A 23,121-nucleotide genomic window follows, 5' to 3' on the forward strand; every position below is an offset into this window, starting at 1 on the left:
AAATTCATTTATATAGTACACATTGGTCATCTCAGATGATCACGATAATTACATAAGGTAGATGTCTTGTAACCATTTAATAGGTAAGGAATTTGAGGAATAAGGGATAAAATGGACCAGCCCATGGTCACACAGCTGGAAAATGCAGACGTGGGAGAATTCAACTCTGTATGACTTTAGAGTCTTTACCACTTCTATTATACTGTGTCCACTTAAGAAGGATAGAGGTATCAGGGGAGCCATTTAGTGTAGAATTAAACAAAGGGTCAAAAGCAAGATAATTTTAGAGACAGAAAACATGTTCAACCTGCTGTAAATTGGTAGTCCTTTTGTTAAAATTAAACAGGGAACTATACTCAATACTCTGTAATGGCCTATAAGGGAAAAGAATCTAAAAAAAAAAAAGAAAAAAAAAGAGTGGATATATGTATATGTATAACTGATTCACTTTGCTGTACACCTGAAACTAACACAACGTTGTAAATCAACTACACTCCAATAAAAATTTTTAAAAAAGAAGTATTTAATAGCAAACAGAAACAAAGTAATTAAAACAGACTGGCCAGTCATCTAATTAATTAATTATTTCTTTTTCTTTTCAGAGGTTTTCGATAGTAATCTTTCTACATTTATCTTCATCTGTTGTATAACTAAATTGTTTCAGCTGTGTAAATAAAAAGTAGATTTTAGGTGGCTTAATACAGGAAAATAAATTGCCTACTTTCTGAGGATATCTCCAATTTTATGATACATACAGAGAACTTCATTTCAGTGTGAACATTATAAATCTTATATTCCTTTTTCCATGATAGTGACCTAAATAGCAGGCCACAACTCCTGAAAATTTAAAAAATGTGTTAAGTACACTTAACTCCATAAGTGAGCCTTATTCTATGACTCAGGTCCTTTTCTCTCTTAAATGATATTGATAACAGTTATGAAATAGGGTTGATATAATGAACAAAGAATATATAGCTATAGGTACAAACACACATATGGAAACAGATCAGAAAGATAAATAGACAGATAGACATGTAACTAATTTAGTAGAATGCCTGGCCAACCATAACAAATATATGGAGCTTAGGTTGCTTCCTTCTTCTACCTCTTAAAAAATTCATTTAATAATTAAATTTAAATTATTTGTTAAATGTCTGTGATTAATTAAAAGCAATCACGTTGGTTTTTAGCCATTGTAGTTGACGTATAGTAAACACAGACATTTGACACTCTACCTCTAATTCTATAAAGCTGAATGTTAAAGTATATTTTAAAGTCATATACAATAGCCTGCTTCCTTAATTTCCATTTAAAACAATTCAATAAGCGTAATTACTATAATACACAAACACACACCATGTGTGGCTTATGGCAGTATAAATCTGCATAGTAAATTTGGATGGTGACTTAGCAATACTTATCAAGAGCAATGAGAAAATTTTCAATCATTTGATCCAAGTAATCCCAATCATTGAGATCCATTCTAAAGAAGTCACTGAAGACTAGAAATACAATTTGCAAATTGTGTTAATATTCAGCAAAAAATCCTAAAACTCTAATAGTAAATGTATATATGAAAAATTGTAGACTGATAAGTTGTCATAAAATAATAAAAACAGTTACATGGAAATGTATATACATATAAGCTTAATGTTAAGTTTAACAAAGTAGAAGACAAAGTTTTCTGTATACTCTAAAACGATAGAGCATATGTATCATACTCCTAAAAACTGAATGAGAACACAAAAGAAACAACTCACCACAAATGCTATCACTTTCATCTAATCCATCTCCACAATCAGCCTCTCCATCACAAATCCAGTGCTTAGATATACATTTTTGTGCAGAACATGCAAATTGGTTCCAAGAACAAGAGGAACCTAAAAAAAAACCAAAAAACAAGCAAAAAAACCCATAAGAATGTTTGTTTTAGGTGCAAAAGAAAAAATAAATCCTTTGAGACATTCTTAGGAAAGATCTAACATGAGAAAGTTCTTTAGACTTTGCTAAAACCAGCCATCCCAAATATAACAAGCCAGAGTCCTCTTCTCTATGACAGTGCTATAAAATTTTGACCACAACTTGCATATTCCCTCTGAATTATCCAGGTTATACAACATTGTTCCTTCAACATAATCTCACAGGGTTTGACTTTGAGCTAGTCAATATGCTGGTCACCCTCCCTAAGTACATTACTGTCTTTTCTAACATGTAGGGTATAGTTATAAAATAAATATTCCAAGTGTGGTCTAGTCATTTTTTCCTTTTTTTTTTTTTTTTTTTTTTTTTTTGCGGTACGCGGGCTTCTCACTGTTGTGGCCTCTCCCGTTGCGGAACACAGCCTCCGGATGCGCAGGCTCAGCGGCCATGGCTCACGGGCCCAGCCGCTCCGTGGCACGTGGGATCTTCCCAGAGCGGGGCACGAACCCGTGTCCCCTGAATCAGTAGGCGGACTCTCAACCACTGCGCCACCAGGGAAGCCCTTCTCCTAACTTTTAATCTATTTTTGAACAGTTGGAGAAAAAAATTACATCCTAGGCAAGGTCATAAATATGGTGAACTCACCACCATATACATTTGTTTTTAAAGGTGACGTGACTCAGGGGGTTTTAGCTTGATGACAAGCCATCAGTTTTGTACCTATACATACTTAACACTTTGATGTTTTCCTTTCTCTCCCTTGGGAACACTTAAATCTGACTAATAACATCCATATTCATTGGCATGGTGGCTGGTATTTTATTACCAAGTTATGCATTTATAATGGTGTATTCCATTTATTTCCAAAGTTTGTGACTGCTCTCCTCCACCCTTAGTCCATTTATCACCAGGAAACACCCAAGAATAAAATCCTACCAAATTAATATGTTCAAAATGTAAATGAGTATAAAAATAAAAATTTGATTTTTATCGTATAAACTATTTAAAAACTTTGCATTTTTATTTGAAATATTTACTAACATGACCTGTGAAAAGAGAGACATTTAGAAAAACTGAAGCCCAGAAAAAATAAAATTAAAGAAGATACAACCATATAATGGCTTCTGTTCCAGGAAGTATGACTCTACATAACTATTTGTAAAGTTCTCTGTTAATCTTGTTCAGAATCTGGCTCTAATGTAAAGATATATGGCATCTTAATCAAACAAAATGCACCTTCATATTTCATGATGACATTTACTTTTATGGGACTTTGGCATTTCTTAGACAATCCATTTTTATCTTTTTTCCTACTCTTGTCTATTCATCACAGTGTTTGCTATTTGTGTTAAATGAAAAGAGTGAATATATGCTTTTTATGCTTTTTTAGGAATTTTTTTGGCCTGAAAATCATAAAATCCATAAATCTTATAAAAATAAAAATTTTAAATGCTTTCTTACCTTGCCAAGTGAAATGAAATGTACACACACAGAAATTAGGATGTGGATAGTGACAGACGACAGTTTGAAGAAATGCAAGTTTAACTATACTATTTAAATCTATACATGTAATTAATAGAAACATTTAGGATAATAACAGTCAATAAGTGGTAGGGAGACTATAATGAGTTGCGTGAGCTAAATCCTTATTTTTCACAGCAGAAGGTAAATACATTAGCACCTAAACTTAATAAGTCAGGAAATGAAGGTATAAATATATCATTTAGATTAATGGAGGTAACCACTAACAAAAATAGAAAAGGTTAAAAGAAAAGGCTGTATGGAGGATTGTTATTCTCCATTATAAGTTCTTCTGTTCTATTTTAATTTTTACCATTTTGTGATATTTAATCAAAATAAAATTGATATTAAAATCAATTAGCAATATTTTGTGTAAAATCTCTATGTAAGAGAACATCAGTATATAAATAATAATATAGTTTATAAAAGTAAAGCAAGATATAATGTCTCACCACAGTGGAATTCATCAAGTCCATCCTCACAATCTTTCTGACCATCACATACCCAGGTATTCAAAATGCATCTTCCACTAGGACAACCAAAATAATTTTCTTCACATCTGTGTTTGTTTTTAACTGTGATAAAATATAGAATTTAATGTCAAATAGATTAAATTAATCTTAGACTTATGCAATATAGGTACATATCAAAACAGTAATACTCCTTGAACTGGAAGAGGTAAATAACAAGAAAACTTAAATAAAAAGAGCTGAGCTGAGGACATTAAGGAATGTCCAGGTCATGAAAACCAAGGAAAAGCTAAAAAACTGGCATAGACCAAAGGAAATCAGGGAGATATGATATCCAAATCCAATCTAGGATTGGATCCTGGATCAGAAAGAGGATATTAATGGAAAATCTTGTTAAATCCAAATAATATGGAGTTAACAAAAATAAAATAAAACATTTTATAGATGACTATAAAATAAGTAAGCCAAAGGCTAAAGAATCATTTTAGGTGGAAAATATTCTTAATTCCATACTTATGAAAAATAAATTACATTATAAAATAATTAGATTTTTGCTGAGAAAGTGTAAACTTGGGGTTCCATACTTAGTGGGTACATATGCTTTGATTTATGTATGTATTCTCTATTTTATGTATGTATTCTCTATTTATGTATGTATTCTCTATTTTAAGGAAGGAAGAAAAACAAATTGCAGTAGAATCTCTAAAATTGTCATACCTAACAAAAATATCATGAGAATAAAAAGTATCTGTATATAAAATTACTTTGTAAATTATATATTTTTCAAATTGTGGAGTATTGTTATTATTATAACCTCCAAGAGCACATAGAAAATACTAGATTTTTCTCTTTACTGGATGTCATTCGTCCCCTTGCACCTTCAGGTTTACATAGATTTAGTGACTGGCTCACAGCCAATCAGGAAATAAATCTTAGAGTACACATGGCATCACACTATAGTGATACATTGTGACTATTTTAAGGTAACAAAAATTACCTCCATTCTATTTTTTTAATGCCAACTTTGTAGATCTAATTAAAGATGAAAATTACTTTTTGAAGGGATTCATCATTAACACAAAAAGTCTTGATTGTGCTGGATGTCTTATTTTTTCTTAGGATATTGCCTAGATATAACCTAAGATATTTAGACTGACCTTTTACTGGCTTCCTGTTTGTCTGCCCACCTGTTTCATAAGTGTATATTAATGCCCCTTTCCTACTTCCCCAATATAATCACTATTCTCTATTAATGTTGAAAGTTAGCTTTCAAAATCATTAATCCTAGAAATATATAAAGACTACAAATAAAGTTTAAAAATATATATTTACAAGCTTAATAGATACCTAGTTATACTGCCTTCAAAATAATTTAAAAAATTAACTATAGCCATAATGAGATAAAGAATTGTTACAGAAGAAACATTGCAATAAGAATCTAAACACCCAGTTTCCATGAGTCTAAAGCAATTTTCTATATTTATTTAATGTTTTATATAATGAAGGATAAAGTTAAAAAAAAAAAAAAAGATGTAGATTTGCAGTGAGCCAGTGCCTCCAGAGAAGTTTTCCAGTTCCTCCTAGGATACAGTGAGTCTTTTCAAACCCAAAAGGAACATCACAGAGTGTCACATACCGATGAGCAGTGGGGAAAAGAAAAAAAAGGAATCTGCTATTTCCCAGTTAATTGATTGATTATGCACCATTAAGAATATCAATTCTTTAGAGTAGATCGTATGTGTGTGTGTGTGTGTGTATTGTATACACTTGTGTATGGAATACCTACAAATATAAATTCTTAAAATGTTTCAAAAAATATTACACATCTACTAAGCATGGAAAAAAGTGATTGTAGTGGCAGGGTCAAGAGAAGGAAACAGCAGTATGAGAACACATGTAATAGTATACTACAAGCATATCTACTTTCAGTTATAGTAATTTAACATCTTTCTTTCTGGTATTATTATATATTTTTAAAATTTGTTTCCTTAAATAGTTAGAAAGAAATAGGTTCATGACCTTCTTATGGAAGGCATTCTCCTAAGAAAAGTGTCTCACTGAGACTTTTCAGTGCTTGTGTAGGTAAAGATGGCTAATATATATAAATATACCAGTCTGACATTGATCCAGTAATGATAACTATTATGTTACCCATACTAGTATGCCAAAAGATTGTGTAAACTGCATCAAATAGCCTAACTTGACAATACAAGCTGTATAATAACAGGAGTAAAGCTAGTGGTGAGAAACAGTCTCCCTCCCTTTAGTCTATAGTTTTCTCTCAGTATATACTACTTCTGTGAAAACTTTATAGATTACACATTTTAAGACGTAAACACCAACTTTAAAAGGATTAATGAGGAACTGAACATGAAAAAAGAAATTGATCCAAACATAGAACAGATTTCTCAAGTATCATTCCATAAGTCATTAAAAAATATAAAGTGGCATGTCTAGCACAGGGTGATTATTTTTAATTCAGTCTACAATATTTGTTTTAATCTGAGCCATTGAGTATCAAGAATGAAAATTAATAAGTTTATGCTATACAACCAGCCCCTAAATCTTCAAGGCAAAGACTGTTTTGTCTTCTAGAATTACCTGGGCATTTTAATTCATCTGAATAGTCTCCACAGTCGTTAGACCCATCGCATATCCAGGTTGGCAGAACACACAGTGAGGTAGAATTACATCTTATGAATCCTGTGGTTTTCACTCCAAGTTTATAGAAATATGTACAGTCTGTATTATCTATAAGGAGGTCAAGAGAAAAATGAAAAACACCTCATCTGCAAAGATTATGAGCCTTCTATGTAGGTCACAGAAACAAGAAAAGTTAACCTCATTTGAAGAAGTAAATATGCAATTATCCTACACAACAAGGGTTAATTACATATCAATTCTGGACAAGGTTCAGTGAGGAGTGAGACACTGTTCAATGTAATGCCAAAGGTGCACAGGCATGAACAAACAAAATGTAATGGAATATCTTACTGCAGTTCTTTTCATCTGAAGCATCTGCACAATCTAGGTTCTGGTTGCATCGTGCTGATCTTGGAATGCACGTCCCATCTGCACAGCGGAACTCAACAGTGGCACAGGTTGAAACTAGAAAAACAGGTAAATAAACAAATGGATAGACGAGAGAAAATGACTCCTTGCTTAACATTTTGAGTACTTTAATTCTCACAATTTTGTTTGGTTTTGTCTTTTTAACTCTGGGCAGTCAAACTTGACCCATAACCCCCAACAACAAGCTTGGGTTAGACGCCTCATACATCTTCCCCTGTCACGCTGTTCTTCCCTACATTGTAGTACTTATAATACTGCATTGCAATGGCCTGTTTATGTATCTCTCCCCCCATTAAATTGTAAGCAGGGACCGTGCCTTGTTTTCCCTATCATACCATATCAGCGCTAAACCAACAACAACAAAAAAATTAAATGTTGCTGAAACTTCTCTCTCCTTCCAACTTCAAAATACAAGGTATGACACTAAGCAAATGCCTGATTGAGTGTGTACAGAGAAATCCCGATCTGTTTGCTAAGAAGTGAAACATTCACTGCTATGATAAAAAGACACACAGACAGAGTCAGAGATTGAGAGGGAGAAACCAGAGTATTTGCTTTATTTACTCAAAGAGGGAATAGTTCAGCACTGCTAGAAAGTCATTATACTAAGTTATCCCCTTTCACATGGCCATATTACTAACATTTGGTATAGTAAATATGGATTCCTCATGCTAAGAAACATACAAATGTGGTAAGACTTGTCTCTGTTGTTGGAGAGTATGGCTTTCCAAATCCCTGCTATGCTTAGATGAAAATCAGTTTTGATATGCTACCATCATTACATATTCTTTGTACAGAATAGCTTATTCATCATATATTCCTTTTTACTTTGCTTACACATTCATTACCATATAATGGTTTTCAGCAATATGTTGTAAACAGGTGCATGGCTTGTTTTGTGTTAGATTAACTTTGGTGAGATTTTTATACCAAATTCAAATTTCCACAGGTTGATTATGTTAATGTACAACCTGAAGGGCTCCTTGATTATGCCACTTTTACTAAGGTTGATATTTTAAAGAGCCTATCTAATTATAAATATAAATTATATCAATTGTAAATGGTTAAAATGCTATTTAAAATATGCAAATTTTATTCAAGGGTGTGTATGTCATTTGTATCTCATAATGCACTGCTATTATTATATTTAATTGTATCTTGCAATTGTATCCTTATTTGTGTTTAAATGATGATTAGAATAAATGTTTTATTTACAATTTGCAATTATAATTGCTTCACTGTTTTCTTCATTAAAAATAACATCATTTGAAACAGATAATGCCATTATAAGTAGAGATAAATACACTGTTCCAAACAGGAAAAAAGTAGGTATTTTTCTTTTATGCCTAAGTAAAGCAAAATCTCTTCCATAGTCTTTTCTATTACATTTCACATTCAATATTTTTCAGTGGAAACAATAAATGGAATATATAACATAGAAAATAATCATGACAAGCATATACATTTTGTTTCTGACTTTGCTGTCTATCAGCAGTCTCCTATTAAGAGGTTGTGTTCCAAAGGATTCCTCATAATCCCGTTATTTAGATGACAGAATTCATTTCTCTGTGAAACAATATTCTAGATAGTAGTAATATTCCTAAACAAGTCTACAAAGATTTATCTCTAAGCTACTTGACGTGCATTATCTAATACTTGCAGTTAGAGTTTGGGATACCAGAAATCCTAATTCTGAAGCAATGGGGGCAATCACAACCCCTTCCACCATCTCCATCTCCCTCCAAACTTCCATAGAGAATCTTCTGTGTACATGGCAGGGAGTCCATCTGGGTGGGTAATGGTGGCAGATAAAGTGAAGAGGCAAATTATGACTCCATGAACATGGAGATGGCATGTCAGACTGTTAAGAGGACTGGAGATTCAAGGATTTCACAGTAATGGAGTTTCAAAAATGGTGCTGGGGGCTCAGGTGGAAGTAAGTGTAAAGAATGGCTTATAAAAAGAGTGGAAATGTGGAGCAAGTAGAAACGGTCTTGGATGGAATTCTAGGAATAAAAAAGAAACAGAGGAACTCTAACCAGATGAAAAGAAACTATAACTTCAAAGTTGAGAAGAGTGGTTAGGAAATAGTATTTAAGAGAAAGGCAAGGGAAAAAATGAGGTAGGGGGTCAGGAGAACAAAAATAAGGCTACTGAATCTTGGTGAGGAGGGCAAGGGCAGCCTATTAGAGTGGGTGAGATGTGCAAATAGGAACCGATTGTCCCTTAACTTCTAATCCTATCTCTATAGATTCCATGACTTGATACAGAGTTTGGGAAGCACTAGAGGGTTAAATAGGTTGATAAGTGGCAATGGAATTGGACATATCAAGTGGTTGCACAATTCCATAAGCAGCAGGAGCAAGGTGGTTGTGGGGATTAACGTCTCCAGCATTTGTAGACAAGGAAAGAGAGTCCTGGAACAGGAGAAATCCATGGGAACAGTGACAATGTCATTTCATAAGTAAGCAAATGCTTCTTCTGCCAAAACCTCTACCTCTCTAGTCCCTCAACCATGTTCCTTTCTCATGTTGTTTTGGTCAGTCAAATACTGAAATGTGTTTCACCCTTAGGGTGGGTCTTGAGGGAGAAAGGTGATGGGATCTCTAATTTGTCAAGTGAATATGAAAGCCTTCTGACAACTTTTCTTCAGGCTAAAAGTCCTGGACAAAAGAGAACAGAAAATAATGTAGTCCAAATAAAGGTAACCTGAGTGGGAAATACTAGACTCTTCCTTCCAGATAGTACAAAGGAAAAAGTACACCTACAAAATGTGAGTGGAAATATACCACAGCCACACCAGGAATAGCAACGAGATACGACAAAGGAAGATCTGACAGGGATAGTAGCTCAAAAGTAGCAGCAAGAGAGAAAGTAAAACCATTCTTTCCCTCATATACTTTCTTAGTTTTCCTATTTAATCCACCTTATTTTCTCCATATCAGTTAAAATATTTAATCAGGTAGGAAAGATACAAAATCGATTAGTCTTTCCCTAGTTCTTAGGATGTTCCTTGTAAATAACCTAACTCAATGTTCTCTTTTCCAACTCTCCTACCCAGCCTGTAGCAAAGGGAAGGTGACAAGGAAAAAATACATGAAATGTGCTGTCATATCTCTTCTGTTTACTTTCAACCCACATCTTTTATTGAATTCACTGCTTAGGTTCTAAGGATATGAGAACCCAGAAGGGATGATGATTTCCTCTGTAGGCACGCTTATCCTTTTCCTTTAGCTTGTTGTTTGTGGAATCTTCAAAGTTTTGCTATGAATTTGGGAAAGAAAACTCACCAGTTTCCTCTCCTCTAGGTCATCTCAGAAGTACTTAGCTCTCCAGTCCACCTAAAGGTGTTCAGATGGCCCAAGGAAGTTCATGTACTTCTCAAAGGGAGCATATTCATCTCAACAGGCAGCAAAGGAGGGATATTATGCACTCTCTACAAATCTATTCACTCAAACTCTGACACAACCAGAAGAGGAATACAGAATGATAAACTTTCTGAACAACTCCTTAGATCCTCACCAGCTAGCTTGATGTCTAAAGCTCTCAGTCATGAAAGGAACTGCTACAAAGGGGCAGTAATAAAAGACTGATGAGGATTTGGGGTTTTGCTTTGCTTCCAAAGGATAAGAAACCATAAATAGTTCCTTGCAATATCCATTTCCACTCTGTAAATAGATTCTTTGACTTGTGGCATTAAAAAAGAGTAATGTTAATTACTATTAACATCTGAATTAAACAAACAAAACTGTAATAGTATCTCAAATAATTTACGGATGATTCCACCATAGTCTCTCTCCACAGCCTATCAAAATCTCTCTGTATTTATTGACATTTTTATTGTACTGTTTAAATTGTGTTATATTTTACTTTATTTACATTCAACAATAACATGTGGTTTGTGTGTGTGTGCATATATACATACAACAAAGCACTGCATCCCTATGTTGCACTGACTACAGAAACAAAAAAGGAGTGACTAGAAGAAAAGGCTTGGAGAAGTCATTCATTTTTCATTCTTCCTGAGCCTGTTCATGTTCCTTTTCCTTCATTATCTTTTAAGTGCTGTAAGTGTCCATGTGTTTGACAGACACACATCTGAATTAATGCTTTATAAGAAACTGGCTTATGGAAAAAGGACCCAAGTAAGTCTTTCCTCTATAGCGTGAAATGTGCCCTACAAGGTTACCATGTGAACAATCTTAATATGAGGGAAAAATCAAATCTAAAAGATGCAAGTGTAATAAGTAACCTTTCATCTAAAAAGCTACCCATTTGTTTATCCTAAGGAAGCTAGTCCATTTACTCAAATTTATTAAATTTTAGTATGTAATATAGCATGTGCTTGAGCATCTGCAGTTTCAAATGTACTGCATTAGATAGGAAGAAATTCAAGGCATAAGATTTTGTTGTTGTTTCTTAAGATATCCAATTGTCATGATCTCTTTACTATTATTATCACAAAAGAAAAGTTTTGACAGAAAGTTGATTCTCAGAGTAGTTCTGTCCCCAAGTATATGGCTGAGATGGTTATAACACAGAAATCAAGAGCTTAGATTAAAAAAAGGGAAAGTAACATTTTGAGTTATTTTATTGTTATTCAGCAGCTGATATTGATATCAGTAGGCAGAATGAAACCTATCTACACTTTTGGAAGACTTACGGCTTCAACCAGCCACATAAGAGTTTAATAAACACATACCATGTACTAGGTACTGTATTTCATAAACCCAAACACACTAATTTACTTACTGCTTTTCAAAAAAAACATTTTCCAAGAAAATCCACAGTAACTGATTACATTTCCGTAGCTCTTTTTATGAATTTTCTTTTAAAATCACTTTCTGTATTTATTATTCAGTTCCTTCACATTCTAGCTTGATATTTTTATTTTTATCCTAGCTTAAAGTTTTCATTATATTCTCCTTTCCTGCTTACAAATAACTAATAGAACATACCCATTTTCTGGTCTCCTTCTAGTTTCCTTTCCTCCTCTCTTCCAAATGCTTATCCATTTCCCTCTACTTACTCCCATATCTTACTACATTTTATCATTTTTAATATTTTATAAATAATATGAAACAATAGCTGACTTAATTTTCAAATGTACTTGGCTCTTCCTAAACTACAGTGTCAACTCAGATAGTAAGCTACTCAAGTGTTTGGCCAAGGTCATATATAGTCTAAGACAGCAGAGTAATTTCTCAGTCCTTTATCAGCTACAAAATAATTTGTACACATTCTGCCTTCTTCCTCAACTTTTTATAGCCTTCTCGTTACAACTGTACTTCACACATCTTTTCTTTACCATTAACCTTTTTAAAAAATAATCTGTATTCACTGTCTTTACTCTTTCACCATTCATATTCTGTTTCAATCCAATGTGATCTGGCTTTTCCTTGCCAGTGCACTGAACTGACTCTCTTGAAGCCAAGCAAGAGATTATCTTCTATTTGCCAATTACAGTGGACACTCCAGTCTATGCATGCCCTCTTGCCTTCTCTGTAACGTGAACTTATCCTCCTTTCTTGAAAAAATAATTTCTTGTGAAGCTCTTTTTATTAGTCCTGTGGTGTACTTTTCCTTTTTATATTAGTATCTTTCATTTTTAACAGGTCATTCTGATGCACTCCCTTAAAACAACTATTACACCATCCATCCTTTGAGCTCTCTCTCTTTAAGAAGTCCAAAATCAATACTTCTGGTCTAAACCTACTACCTGAGCTCCAGATCTATATTTACCTATATACCTTTCAAACAGTTCCATCTGAATGTCTACAGGTGCTCCAACCTCAGAATGTGGACTATTCTTGTTATCTTATCCCCATCTAACACACACAAAAGGCACACAAAAATAAATTTAAAAATTAATGAAAACAAATATTTTAAAAGCATACAAAACACACACACACACACACACACACACACGTATCTCCTCTATTCCCATGTTTCCTCCATGTTTATTATTGCAAAAGACTTGTTATGCTACCTTTTAAAATGCTGTTATATCTGTCTCTCTCTTCTTTATTCTTAGCTTTGGCTGCTGTAATAGGCTACTATTTTGTCCTTCTGATCTCAGTATTAGAGTTTTCATTCTAAAAATCATAGGGTTTTTTTCCCTTTTAAAACTTTCTGGTGACTGTAAGATAAAGGTCATGTTCTTTAACATGGCACCAAAAAAAAATCTTCATTTCCTGGTTCTTTCTTCTAACTTGCCTCATTTTTTTCACCACTCCCCAATATGCAATCTGGCTCTAACCATATCAAATTACTTGCAGTTTTCATTATTGGTCCTTCTACTTGGAATTCTCTTCTATTTTGATCATTCTACATTATTTATACTTTAAGACTCAGCTTAAATTTAATCTAGTCTATGAAACCTTTCAGGATACTTCCAAGCCCAAAAAAACAAAACAAAACTGTGTTCTTAATAGTGCAATCATAGCACCTTATATTCATCTTCACCTGTTTAAATGACTATATTTCACTTAGAGTTTGAACTACCTGAGGGCACACATAGAACTTACAAATTTTTTGTCTCAGTCTTTAATGAATTTTACCCAGTAAAGTATTTCAATGGATGGAAAGATTTTTAAAGGTAAATTGGTTTGGAAAGATCTGTTGGATCCAGGTTTTAGGAGACCTTAAATGTCAGACTAAAAACTTGTCACTTATTCTGCAAACACTGGGATGTTTTATATGGGAAGTGATAAAAAAGTAAATGTTTACATAGCATTTACTATATGCCAAGTTCTATTCTAATACTGATATACTTATTTAACTATTGTCTCTTTTTCTTACAGCTTGGGAAACTGAGCCACGGGTTGGTTAAGTACCTCATCCAAAGTCATGCAGTTAGTGGTGGGACTGGGGTTCTATCCCAGGCAGTCTGGTTGCTGATGTGTCACAGTCGTTACTATGGTAAAATGTTAAATTGTTTTAGCATGACTAAAAATTCAGATTTACTGGAAGGAGTAGAAACGGAGACCAATAAAAGAGCTACTTTGTTAATCAAGGCTCAAAGTAGATTGAAGGGGAATATATCTCAAAGAATTGGAAGATTTGTTTATGATTGGACATGTGGGTGATAAAACATGGTGGAAGGAGGAACCAAGGATAGTACCAAGGTTTCGTGTCCAATAAGTAGGAAAATGATGAGAGCATGGGTAGGAGAGAGAATTAAGGAATGAAGGGGAGCATTTTGGAGCAGTAGATTCAGTATTATATATTCTGGTAGAAATGTCCCATAAATAGGGTGGTTGAACTGAAAAGGTGAGAAAGAATTTTGAAGTGAGCAAAGAAAGAAATAGAAACAGAAAATATAGTCATAATTTTCAGTTGACTCTAGTAACTCCGCCCCAATAGCATTTACCAAAGTATGGTCCATAGATGCTAATTGTTGTTATGTATCAGAAGGGGGAAACCATAGTGCTCTCAGGAATACACTTTGGAAGAGTTTAGGAAACACTTAGCATGATAATATTCCGAGGCTCATACAATATGTGTTTACCTTTACAGTCTAATTCATCAGAGTTGTCTCCACAGTCGTTTCCACCATCACATAACTTGCTGTGAGGAACACAACGACGATTGTAGCAGGGCTTGAAACCTCTTCGACAGCTTCTGTTTTCTTACACAGAAAAGTAAAACACATACTTGGAGGGCTTATAGAACTATTTTTACAAAAAGAAGATCACAGATGATATCTCATTCACAATAACCGGATTGTGGGTCTATAAAACAAGTGCCGTGTGGCATCCAAGTTCTGGGTTAGAATATCTGTGCATTATCAAGTAGTTCATGCAGTAAAAAGCCTTTCTGACTGTTTTAACCTCAGTGATTCATACTCATCAAACTATACTCACATTATTGTTTCTGGCATTTCTGTAAGCTAGCGTAGAAATAAACATGTATCACATACTCAAATCTGAAGAAATGAATCTCTACCTCCAATGTAATAAAGACACACCAACACCTATCCCCTCTCTCCTTTGTACCCCACAAAGATTTTAAAACAAGGAAAAAAGTGTGAAAACATGTATCCCTGAATCAGTGAATCCAAGAGTCACCTACTTATCCATAAATTTCTCTTAGAAATCATCTTAAAATGTCTATCCAAATTTTCTAAGCAGAATAATAATTGCCTCTGAATTCTATTTACCTTAATGAGAGTCTCCTGACATTTTCTGATTTGGGGCAGAAGGTACCACTCACAATAATAATAGCTGCCATTTACTGAAAAGTAATTTTGTGCCAGGCAATATATTGAGCATATGTAAATGTACATTTGTTTATTTAATGCTCCCAACCATCACCCTATCTAGATTTACTTGGTAGTGAGAAACTAAAACATAGAGAAGTCAGTACCCTTGTTCATGCTAGTCATGCACTAGTACATTTGGGAACAAAGATTTAACCTCAAGTGTGATTCTAAACTCTGGAATCTATACCTGAGATTGTCAAACTATAGCCTGCAGGCCAAATGCAGCTTATCAGCCTGTTTTTATATGGCTTTGAAGCTAAGAATGATTTTTACATTTTTAAAGGATTATTAAAAAAATAGAATATGTGACAGGAGTATATATGGCCCACAAAACCTATAATACAAGCTGACCTTTTACAGAAAAAGTTTGCTAACCCTTTCTCACACAAATATTACCTGTCTACTAAGAAGATAAAAATAATATGAAATATATTCCCAAGCCAATTAATAATAATGTGAATTTGTAAGTTGATTATTATTACATTTTTATATGCTTTAATATTTTCATGGTATACAGGATATAGCGGTTGATTCAAGCAAACATGTCATTTGAGGTAAATTCCCTAAGATTTCAGTTACATATAAATTATGGACAAATTACATTTGACTGTCATTTTAACCAAGGGTGTTTATTCTGCAATGTAAAAGAGTGACATAAATTTCCCAAAATCCATCCTCCTCTTGTTTTAACTTTCTCTAATATAAGAAAACAAAGGAGAAAAATAGAAGCCAAATATAGCATTTCCAGATATAGATTCCTAAATTTTGCAGAGCATATAATACCAGTACTATTGTATTACAGCACAAAAATAAATCAGACTAATTTAGAAATAATCTGGATCAATTCTATAATAATTATTAATGATTGCATAGACACAAACTTTCAGGAAAAATATTGTTGCAGTGAAGGCAAATTACAGTTGCTTACTAGGGTCCAAAAGCCAGTCTCTACTTCCAAGGGAGAAGGAAAGGTTGACTACCACTTGATGTCACCTACAGAGGCACAGATGGTGGAATTCCATACTTAATGGGGACCATGGCTAAAGCAATCAGCCTTTGTACCTAAGGACACTAGCTCTGGGACAATCCTAGAGGCAAAAATAGAATGAATAAGACTTTGATATCAACACAACAACATGCTATTGACTGATGGTGGACTTTTGCTGCAGAGTAAACCTGCAATATCTACCCAATAACTGATATTTCTGACATATTTTTAGGAATGTAAGCCTAAAACGTTTTGCTAATGATGAATAATGAAGCAGCTCAAAAGACAGGCTCTTGCTGTATTTAAATTTATACTTCATGCATGGAAAACCATGAGGAAATTCTTCAATGAATATCATGTGTTTTGGGTAGGAAATCTGGTGCCCCATTTCAATAAGAACAAAGCCAAATCATTTGCCTTAGATCTACATGTTAATGAGAGGCATTAAGGAAATCGTACACATAAACCAAATGGAGACAATCACACCAAAAGCTATAAAACGAATTACATTCTGAAATGAGTAAATCATACATTGGAAACTCACCACAGTAGAGCAGTTTTTCATCTGATTTATCCTTACAATGAGGAATGCCATCACAGGTGAGCTGGTAATCAATACATTCTCCATTTCCACACTCAAACTCTGAATAAATATTGCAGGAAGAATTTTTAGCTGAAAGGAAAAAAGCCAACGTTTTATACAATAACAAACATTTTTGATGTCGTAACAATTGTTTCCCTTAATCTTAATTATAAAAATAAACTAAAATTTCTCTAAATATAAAATTAATAAAGGACAGTGGTTTATGGCATTTCTTTACAAAAAAAATTAAGAGGGACACTTTTTATTGTGCTGTCTTCAACCTCCCTTTCCAAATTTTTGGGAATTGCCTGACTTTTTCTTTTATGCCTGCTTGTGTATTTTGTTAAGTATTTGGTGACTGTACATGTGTGGAGAGAAGGAGGGGTTTAAATCTGGGGGACTATATTTATGAATCTTGCTTAACAGTGTATGTTAAAAATAAATTTTTAAAAAGAGCCAGTTAAATAAGCTCTGTACATACTGAGAGTGTCTTTGTACTTTCTTATTGAAATCTCATATATTCTTCAATACATTGAAATTTTCCAGTATATAGAGTTCTTATCTTTGAATGCTTGCATTTATTCATCTCAAACCTCACCTCCAACTGGTCTTCCTCCCTAACTACCTGCTGAAGAAATCTCTGGAGCAGTTTCTATCAATCAGAAGTACTGGAATTGCTGAAATTACTTTCATCAGCCTCTTGCTCTATCCATGGTGAGAAGTACCAGGGAGCAGACCCTCTTTTCCTGCCACACGTGATCAGTACCTACTCCTTGAAATGCATGGGAATCTGTAGGATGTGCTGGTGGAGGACAATGATAAACTGGAAAACATGTGCCCCAGATGCTTACGGGCTCCAGTGGACCACTGCCATATTGTCCCACTTCTAAATGTCAGGATTTTTATAAGAAATTAAAAGCCTGAGTTTTTATGTGGTTTGCCCAACTTGTGAGTACCGGGCAACAACCATGAGTACAAAAAGCTTTTCTACAGTTAGGTTTCATCCCTGGAGTGCCAGTATGTTACCCTTGTCTTAGAAAGACCTCTCTTGGGGAAAACAGACTTATTCTTATTCTTAAATAATAGATTTACTAGCAAACTTTTGGGATGCAATGTTTTGGTTGTATTACGTGCTATTTGCTTGCATGTACTCATTCCACTGCTTGTTGAAAAACTGTACAGTGAAAGTCAGTCATATTAATTATATTGGAGGTAATTAGAATTCATTTATTTCTACTAATGCAGGTAACACAGCTTAATTTTACAATCAGTTTTTAGGATTTATTTCAGGAATAATCAATTAAACAGCCACAAATACTGTTTAAAGTTTCCAGTGTTTTATTTCTTTATTATCCTAGAATTTAACTCATTTTACTAGAATATTTTATCTACCTATTAAAGACTTATAATTTAACTCTTTAAATGATAGCACCCCTCTCTAAAGGTAATTTTATTTTTCTTGGTGCAGTCTAAACTTCACTGGTCAGTAGCTAAGGTAGAATGCCATTTTAGAGGAAGCAACAAGGAATTAAGAATCTAAAAATATCATTAACTTTAAAGAATTATTGTCTTTAAGAAGAGTGCTGACATTACTGCACACAATCACCTTAGATCATGAACTGAACAAAATTCATCCATTTACTGAGAGTCCATTAGAATTCCTAACTTATTTTGTCTATTTTAAACATATCCTGTTTAATTTCTCATTTCCAGTGAAAGCTAATTGTTATGATGGCAAATATCATATTTTACTTTTATAATCATTGTGCCTTTAAAAAATGAAAATTATTCATGATAAATATAGTTTATCATGAAAAAATAAACAGTGTATGAGCACAATTCTTGCTTAGGTATGTTCATTTGAAAAAATACTATTGAGTATTTTCTTCCTCTTTCTAGAAACAAAAAATGTGGTTCAGCTATCCTCAATTCTCTTACAAGGTAACTGCTTCATCTAATTATATTTGCTATTCTTATTTCTGTTATGGGTTTTAATAAGGCTAGCAATGTTGTGTAAAATGGAATTTCCTAATCTTTTTGTCAAGAGTTATGACAACAAATGGTTTTTCCCTCCTTTGCCCTCAGGTAGGTGTTAGTAAATGGTCCTTCACCCCTGTAATGCTGCCATTAACATTCATAAACTGCTCTGGGTGAACTAATTCAGAGGTCGACACAGACATGCCAGAAACATCCTCATTTCCTAAAGATGGACTTGACAAGAAGAAGCCAAGAGTTACTTTTCAATCTCTCTGCTGGACCACAGGATTTCAATATGAATGCACAGTGGATACAAGACACTTCTGTAAAGATATGTCAGCTCTGAGGAATGCAATATCACTCTACAGTTCTATGTGAATACAACTATGCTTGTTTAAAACTATAGTTTTCTGTCTGATTCATTCCCTCTCATCAACAGTGAGAAGCTGGTGGCTTTGTAGGGACAGATGTATCCAATCTATTTTTCAGCAATGACAGGAATCCGCTGTATACAAATAAGCCTTGCTGTTCTGACTAAAGGCATTGGTTTACTACTGGCCTGTAGTGACCTGTGAAAGAAACATGAGTGATTCTAATGCATGGCTAAAACTCCGGGCTTACAGATAGCATCAGATCCAGGCCATTACAGCTGAAACCACAAAGGCAAACTGAAAGAGAGAGTTTAAGCAATTGCGTGAGCAATTCAGGGAAGTGTTAGGTGATGAAGAAATGTGGGAATTTGTGGCCCGAATTATTGAAATTTGCTATCTTCTGAACAATTACATCATTCCCTTGTTTTCTTTGGCACATTCTTAAATAAAAGCCTTTTACTTCTTTTGCTAAGAGATGCCCTTTTGGGTTGTGGTACCAATTTGCAAAGTGAGAAAATACGTATATGTTCTTGCATTAGGTGCAGTAGTTTTCAAAGTAAAGAAAATGATGACAAAGTGCTCATATTAAAATAAAGAACAGGCAAAAGAGAACATCCTCTTGGTATATAAAGACCATAAGAAGACTAAAGATGAAAAATACTTACAGCTTATGATACTAATTTTTATAATGTAGATATATCCAGCTCTATTGATTTTCTAAGATGAAATATATGAGATGAGGAGAAAAAAAAATGTCAAAAATTGACACATCCTAAGAGTGAGTTCACCAATTTCCAATTTTCCAAGATGCTTCTCTCCCATCTTTCTTACTCATGGATAGTCTTAATATTAAAGAGAAATTAACCCTTTTTATGTCGCTGGCTAATTTTCATGGCAGTATTGGAACACTTGAACACTTATTTATAGTGGAAACAGTTTTGGAAACTTAGCTGTTAATAAGTATTTACTGTAATGATACTAATTAAAGATTGTAATGCCTCTGGGAGATATAAACATCATGCAAGGCTGCAATGTTACATTTTTAATTAACAGTTTGGAAATGATTACAAATAAACTGTGTGAGCCATCCTTTCTCATTTACATAGTCTGATGGCCTGTGAATGGGTTTACTACAAAGCTACTAAGCTACTGCCTATATACTGCTTTATTTCAGCTTTAATTAATTTCGCTATTGACTGAATACTCAAAGTCATAAACACAAGTTTTCAGATGATCATTGCTTGCAGGTATTTCTCTAGCTAATCCAACATCTTCCAGCCCAGAATCAGGGGGACACAACATTTGTCACTGTTTGGGTTATCATTACCTATCACATGGTGCTATAGGTAGAATGGTAAACTGAGTTCTTTTTAGAATGGAGAGATAAGACAACCAGGCCTCTAATACTGGAAGAGAGTACAACTTCATAAATATACTCAAACAATTTCAAGGTCCACGTGTGCCATTTTGAGCAGTTATATCACATTTCAATTCTCTTTACTTACTCACACATCTGTTGTCATTAAGCAATATTCGATCCCCCCTGCAGGAACAGTTCACTCTTCCGTTAGGAGTTAAAAGGCACAGGTCATGGCAACCTCCATTCAGTAATGCACATGGAGAAAGTTCACCTGCAATGAACAGGTTTTACTGGTGACATTTTATATTGAATTCCTAGTCTATGTTAATATAGATTAACAGTAAACTGTTAGCCTCAATTTCTCAAAAATATCTCATGAACAAGGAAGATTTGGGATTTTTAAACAAATCTAAATATTCCAAAAGATAAGAACATTAAAAATATGTAAAAATCTCTACATTTTCTAACATATTTGTCATTCAACGCACTAGTACCTCTAGAAACCACATGCATACTGCAGACTGCAATTTTGTAGGTATTCCAGTGATTAAAAAAATTTTAAGGCCAGATGCAAAGCTTGTTTATCAACAAGTATTATTTTCTTGGAAACGATTTGAATGTTCAAAAATATGAGGAGTGAGCAAGTATGAAATAGAAATCCAGAAGCAAATAATTAAAAATGAATTGTTCCTCTGGTGATAAATTAAGAACTACAAAATTTTCCATAAAACTTTCAGATAATTTCAATATATTAGATAGTCAAAGCCTGAACACTAGCCCCAGAAACAGTAAGAAAACAAAATCCAAGTAAGTATTACTTAAAAACATAAATAAGTTTTTTGAGAGATTATATAATTGAGAAATATACTTGTAACTTACAAATAAATATTGTAACTTACAGCTATTGGTGTCATTGGCAACAGCTATGATACCCATTGGTTGATGTGGAATATCAGAACGAAGAATTTTTGTATCTCCTCCTGTGTACTTGTTGGAACGCAGGATAGCTCTTCTTCCCCAGTCTGACCAGAAGATATAATTGTCATACACAGCCAAACTGAGAAAAGTCCCTGGCCCAGATTTGACAATCACCTGGAATAAAGTAAAATATCATATTTTTTAAAATGAAAGTATCCACATCTGTTTTTGCTCAAAAGAAAAAAGAGAGATTAAGATTATTTCTTATTATTGAAATAATCAGATAAAAATACATTTCACTAAATGTATTATCATAATGTGTTTATAGTTTATTTTAAATGTCTTAACCATCCTTAGTTTTTGCAATGTTTACTTAATATTTTGCAGTATATTTCTATTTAATAATCATTCAGTTTGCTTAAGCAGTTGTGTCGTTTTAGCATTATAAACCAAAATCATCATGACAACAATATGAGACTATTAGTACTAAACATTTATTTATCATTATTAAGAAATCTTTAGATATACAGTAAACACTCACTAAGCTCTCAGAACTATATACAGAATATAAAGTTCAACTGATCCAGGTTATTCCTTTAGGAAGCTTACAACATGAATAAGTTAACCAGATATACATGTATTGGCAATAAAAGTTTAAAAGCAAAGACCAAAAAGTTTCACTCAGACCAAGATGAAGTAAAAGGGTGTAGATTTTCCTTCTCAATAAAACAACTAAAAAAAATATATATACATACATACATATATATATATATATATATATATATATATATATATATATATATATATAATAAAAAAGGAGGCTTTTCAATACATTGGATATCAGGTAAGGAAGGACAGTGATTCCTGAGTAACAGGAAATAAACCAAGTGAGTCCCATAACCTCCACAGTTTATAGCCTGAGACAGATTCCAGGTAGCAAAACAGTGCAAAGAAACCCAACAGAGTCCAGGGAACCCAGGGAACTCTCTGAGTGGATATAGCTGAGAGTTACGGGAGGGTAATATGGTTAGCTCTCACAAGGCAGTGTTGGAGAGGAGAAGGCAACAGAGAGAGAACTCTGGATATCTGCACAGGGTCCTCCTGTAGTATTAAGCACATGCCTATGTATGTGAGACAGTTACTGCAAGCTGGTGAAAGAGTCATGCAAAAGGATTAGAGAGAAGAGTTTCCAAAATTTATGTGGGTCCAAGAATCACACTTGTTAACGCCAACCAGACTTAAAATCTTTCTAATTCATGGGACTCTGAGTAGAGTACTTGGAAGGGTCTTGGCTCAGCAGTGGGGAATAATTAACCCTAAACTCTGTTCTACTCCAGTCTCTCAAACCTTAACAGCAAATCCTGAAAGGATCAAACTCTTTCCAGGTAGCTTAACTGTTTCCCAAAAGAAAGCTCAAGAATTTTAATGGTAATATGCAAAATTTTACCACTAAACTACTATGGAAAAAAAGATGAAAAGTTGCAAATCAGTGACCTCAGCTTCCACCTTAAGAAAGTAGAAAAGGGTTAAATCCAAAATAAAGGAAAACAAAATAAAAATTGGAAGAGAAAGCAAGGAAATAGAAAACAGGAAAAAATCAGAGGAAAATCAATGAAAATAAAAGATGGCTCTTTGATATCAATAAAATGGAAAACACATATGATGAAGTGAGTTTTAT

At 33.7% G+C, this 23,121-nt stretch overlaps 1 protein-coding gene across 1 annotated transcript in view; it reads right to left on the minus strand.

Annotated features, from left to right (window-relative positions):
* LRP1B (LDL receptor related protein 1B) overlaps window positions 1–23,121 on the minus strand; it is a gene marked incomplete at its 3' end in the record, with an annotated part of 2,351,282 nt that overhangs the window by 273,665 nt on the left and 2,054,496 nt on the right. The window contains exons 67-74 of the mRNA XM_082630936.1: window positions 21,425–21,617; window positions 20,671–20,796; window positions 16,779–16,907; window positions 14,494–14,613; window positions 6,906–7,019; window positions 6,513–6,662; window positions 3,894–4,016; window positions 1,761–1,880 (exon numbers count right to left, since the gene is read on the minus strand). Coding sequence (XP_082487062.1) covers window positions 1,761–1,880; window positions 3,894–4,016; window positions 6,513–6,662; window positions 6,906–7,019; window positions 14,494–14,613; window positions 16,779–16,907; window positions 20,671–20,796; window positions 21,425–21,617 — 1,075 coding nt within the window. The remainder of the gene's footprint in view (window positions 1–1,760; window positions 1,881–3,893; window positions 4,017–6,512; window positions 6,663–6,905; window positions 7,020–14,493; window positions 14,614–16,778; window positions 16,908–20,670; window positions 20,797–21,424; window positions 21,618–23,121) is intronic.

Source organism: Mesoplodon mirus, assembly GCF_964341445.2.
Source record: "Mesoplodon mirus genome assembly, chromosome: 8".
NCBI lineage: Eukaryota > Metazoa > Chordata > Mammalia > Artiodactyla > Ziphiidae > Mesoplodon > Mesoplodon mirus.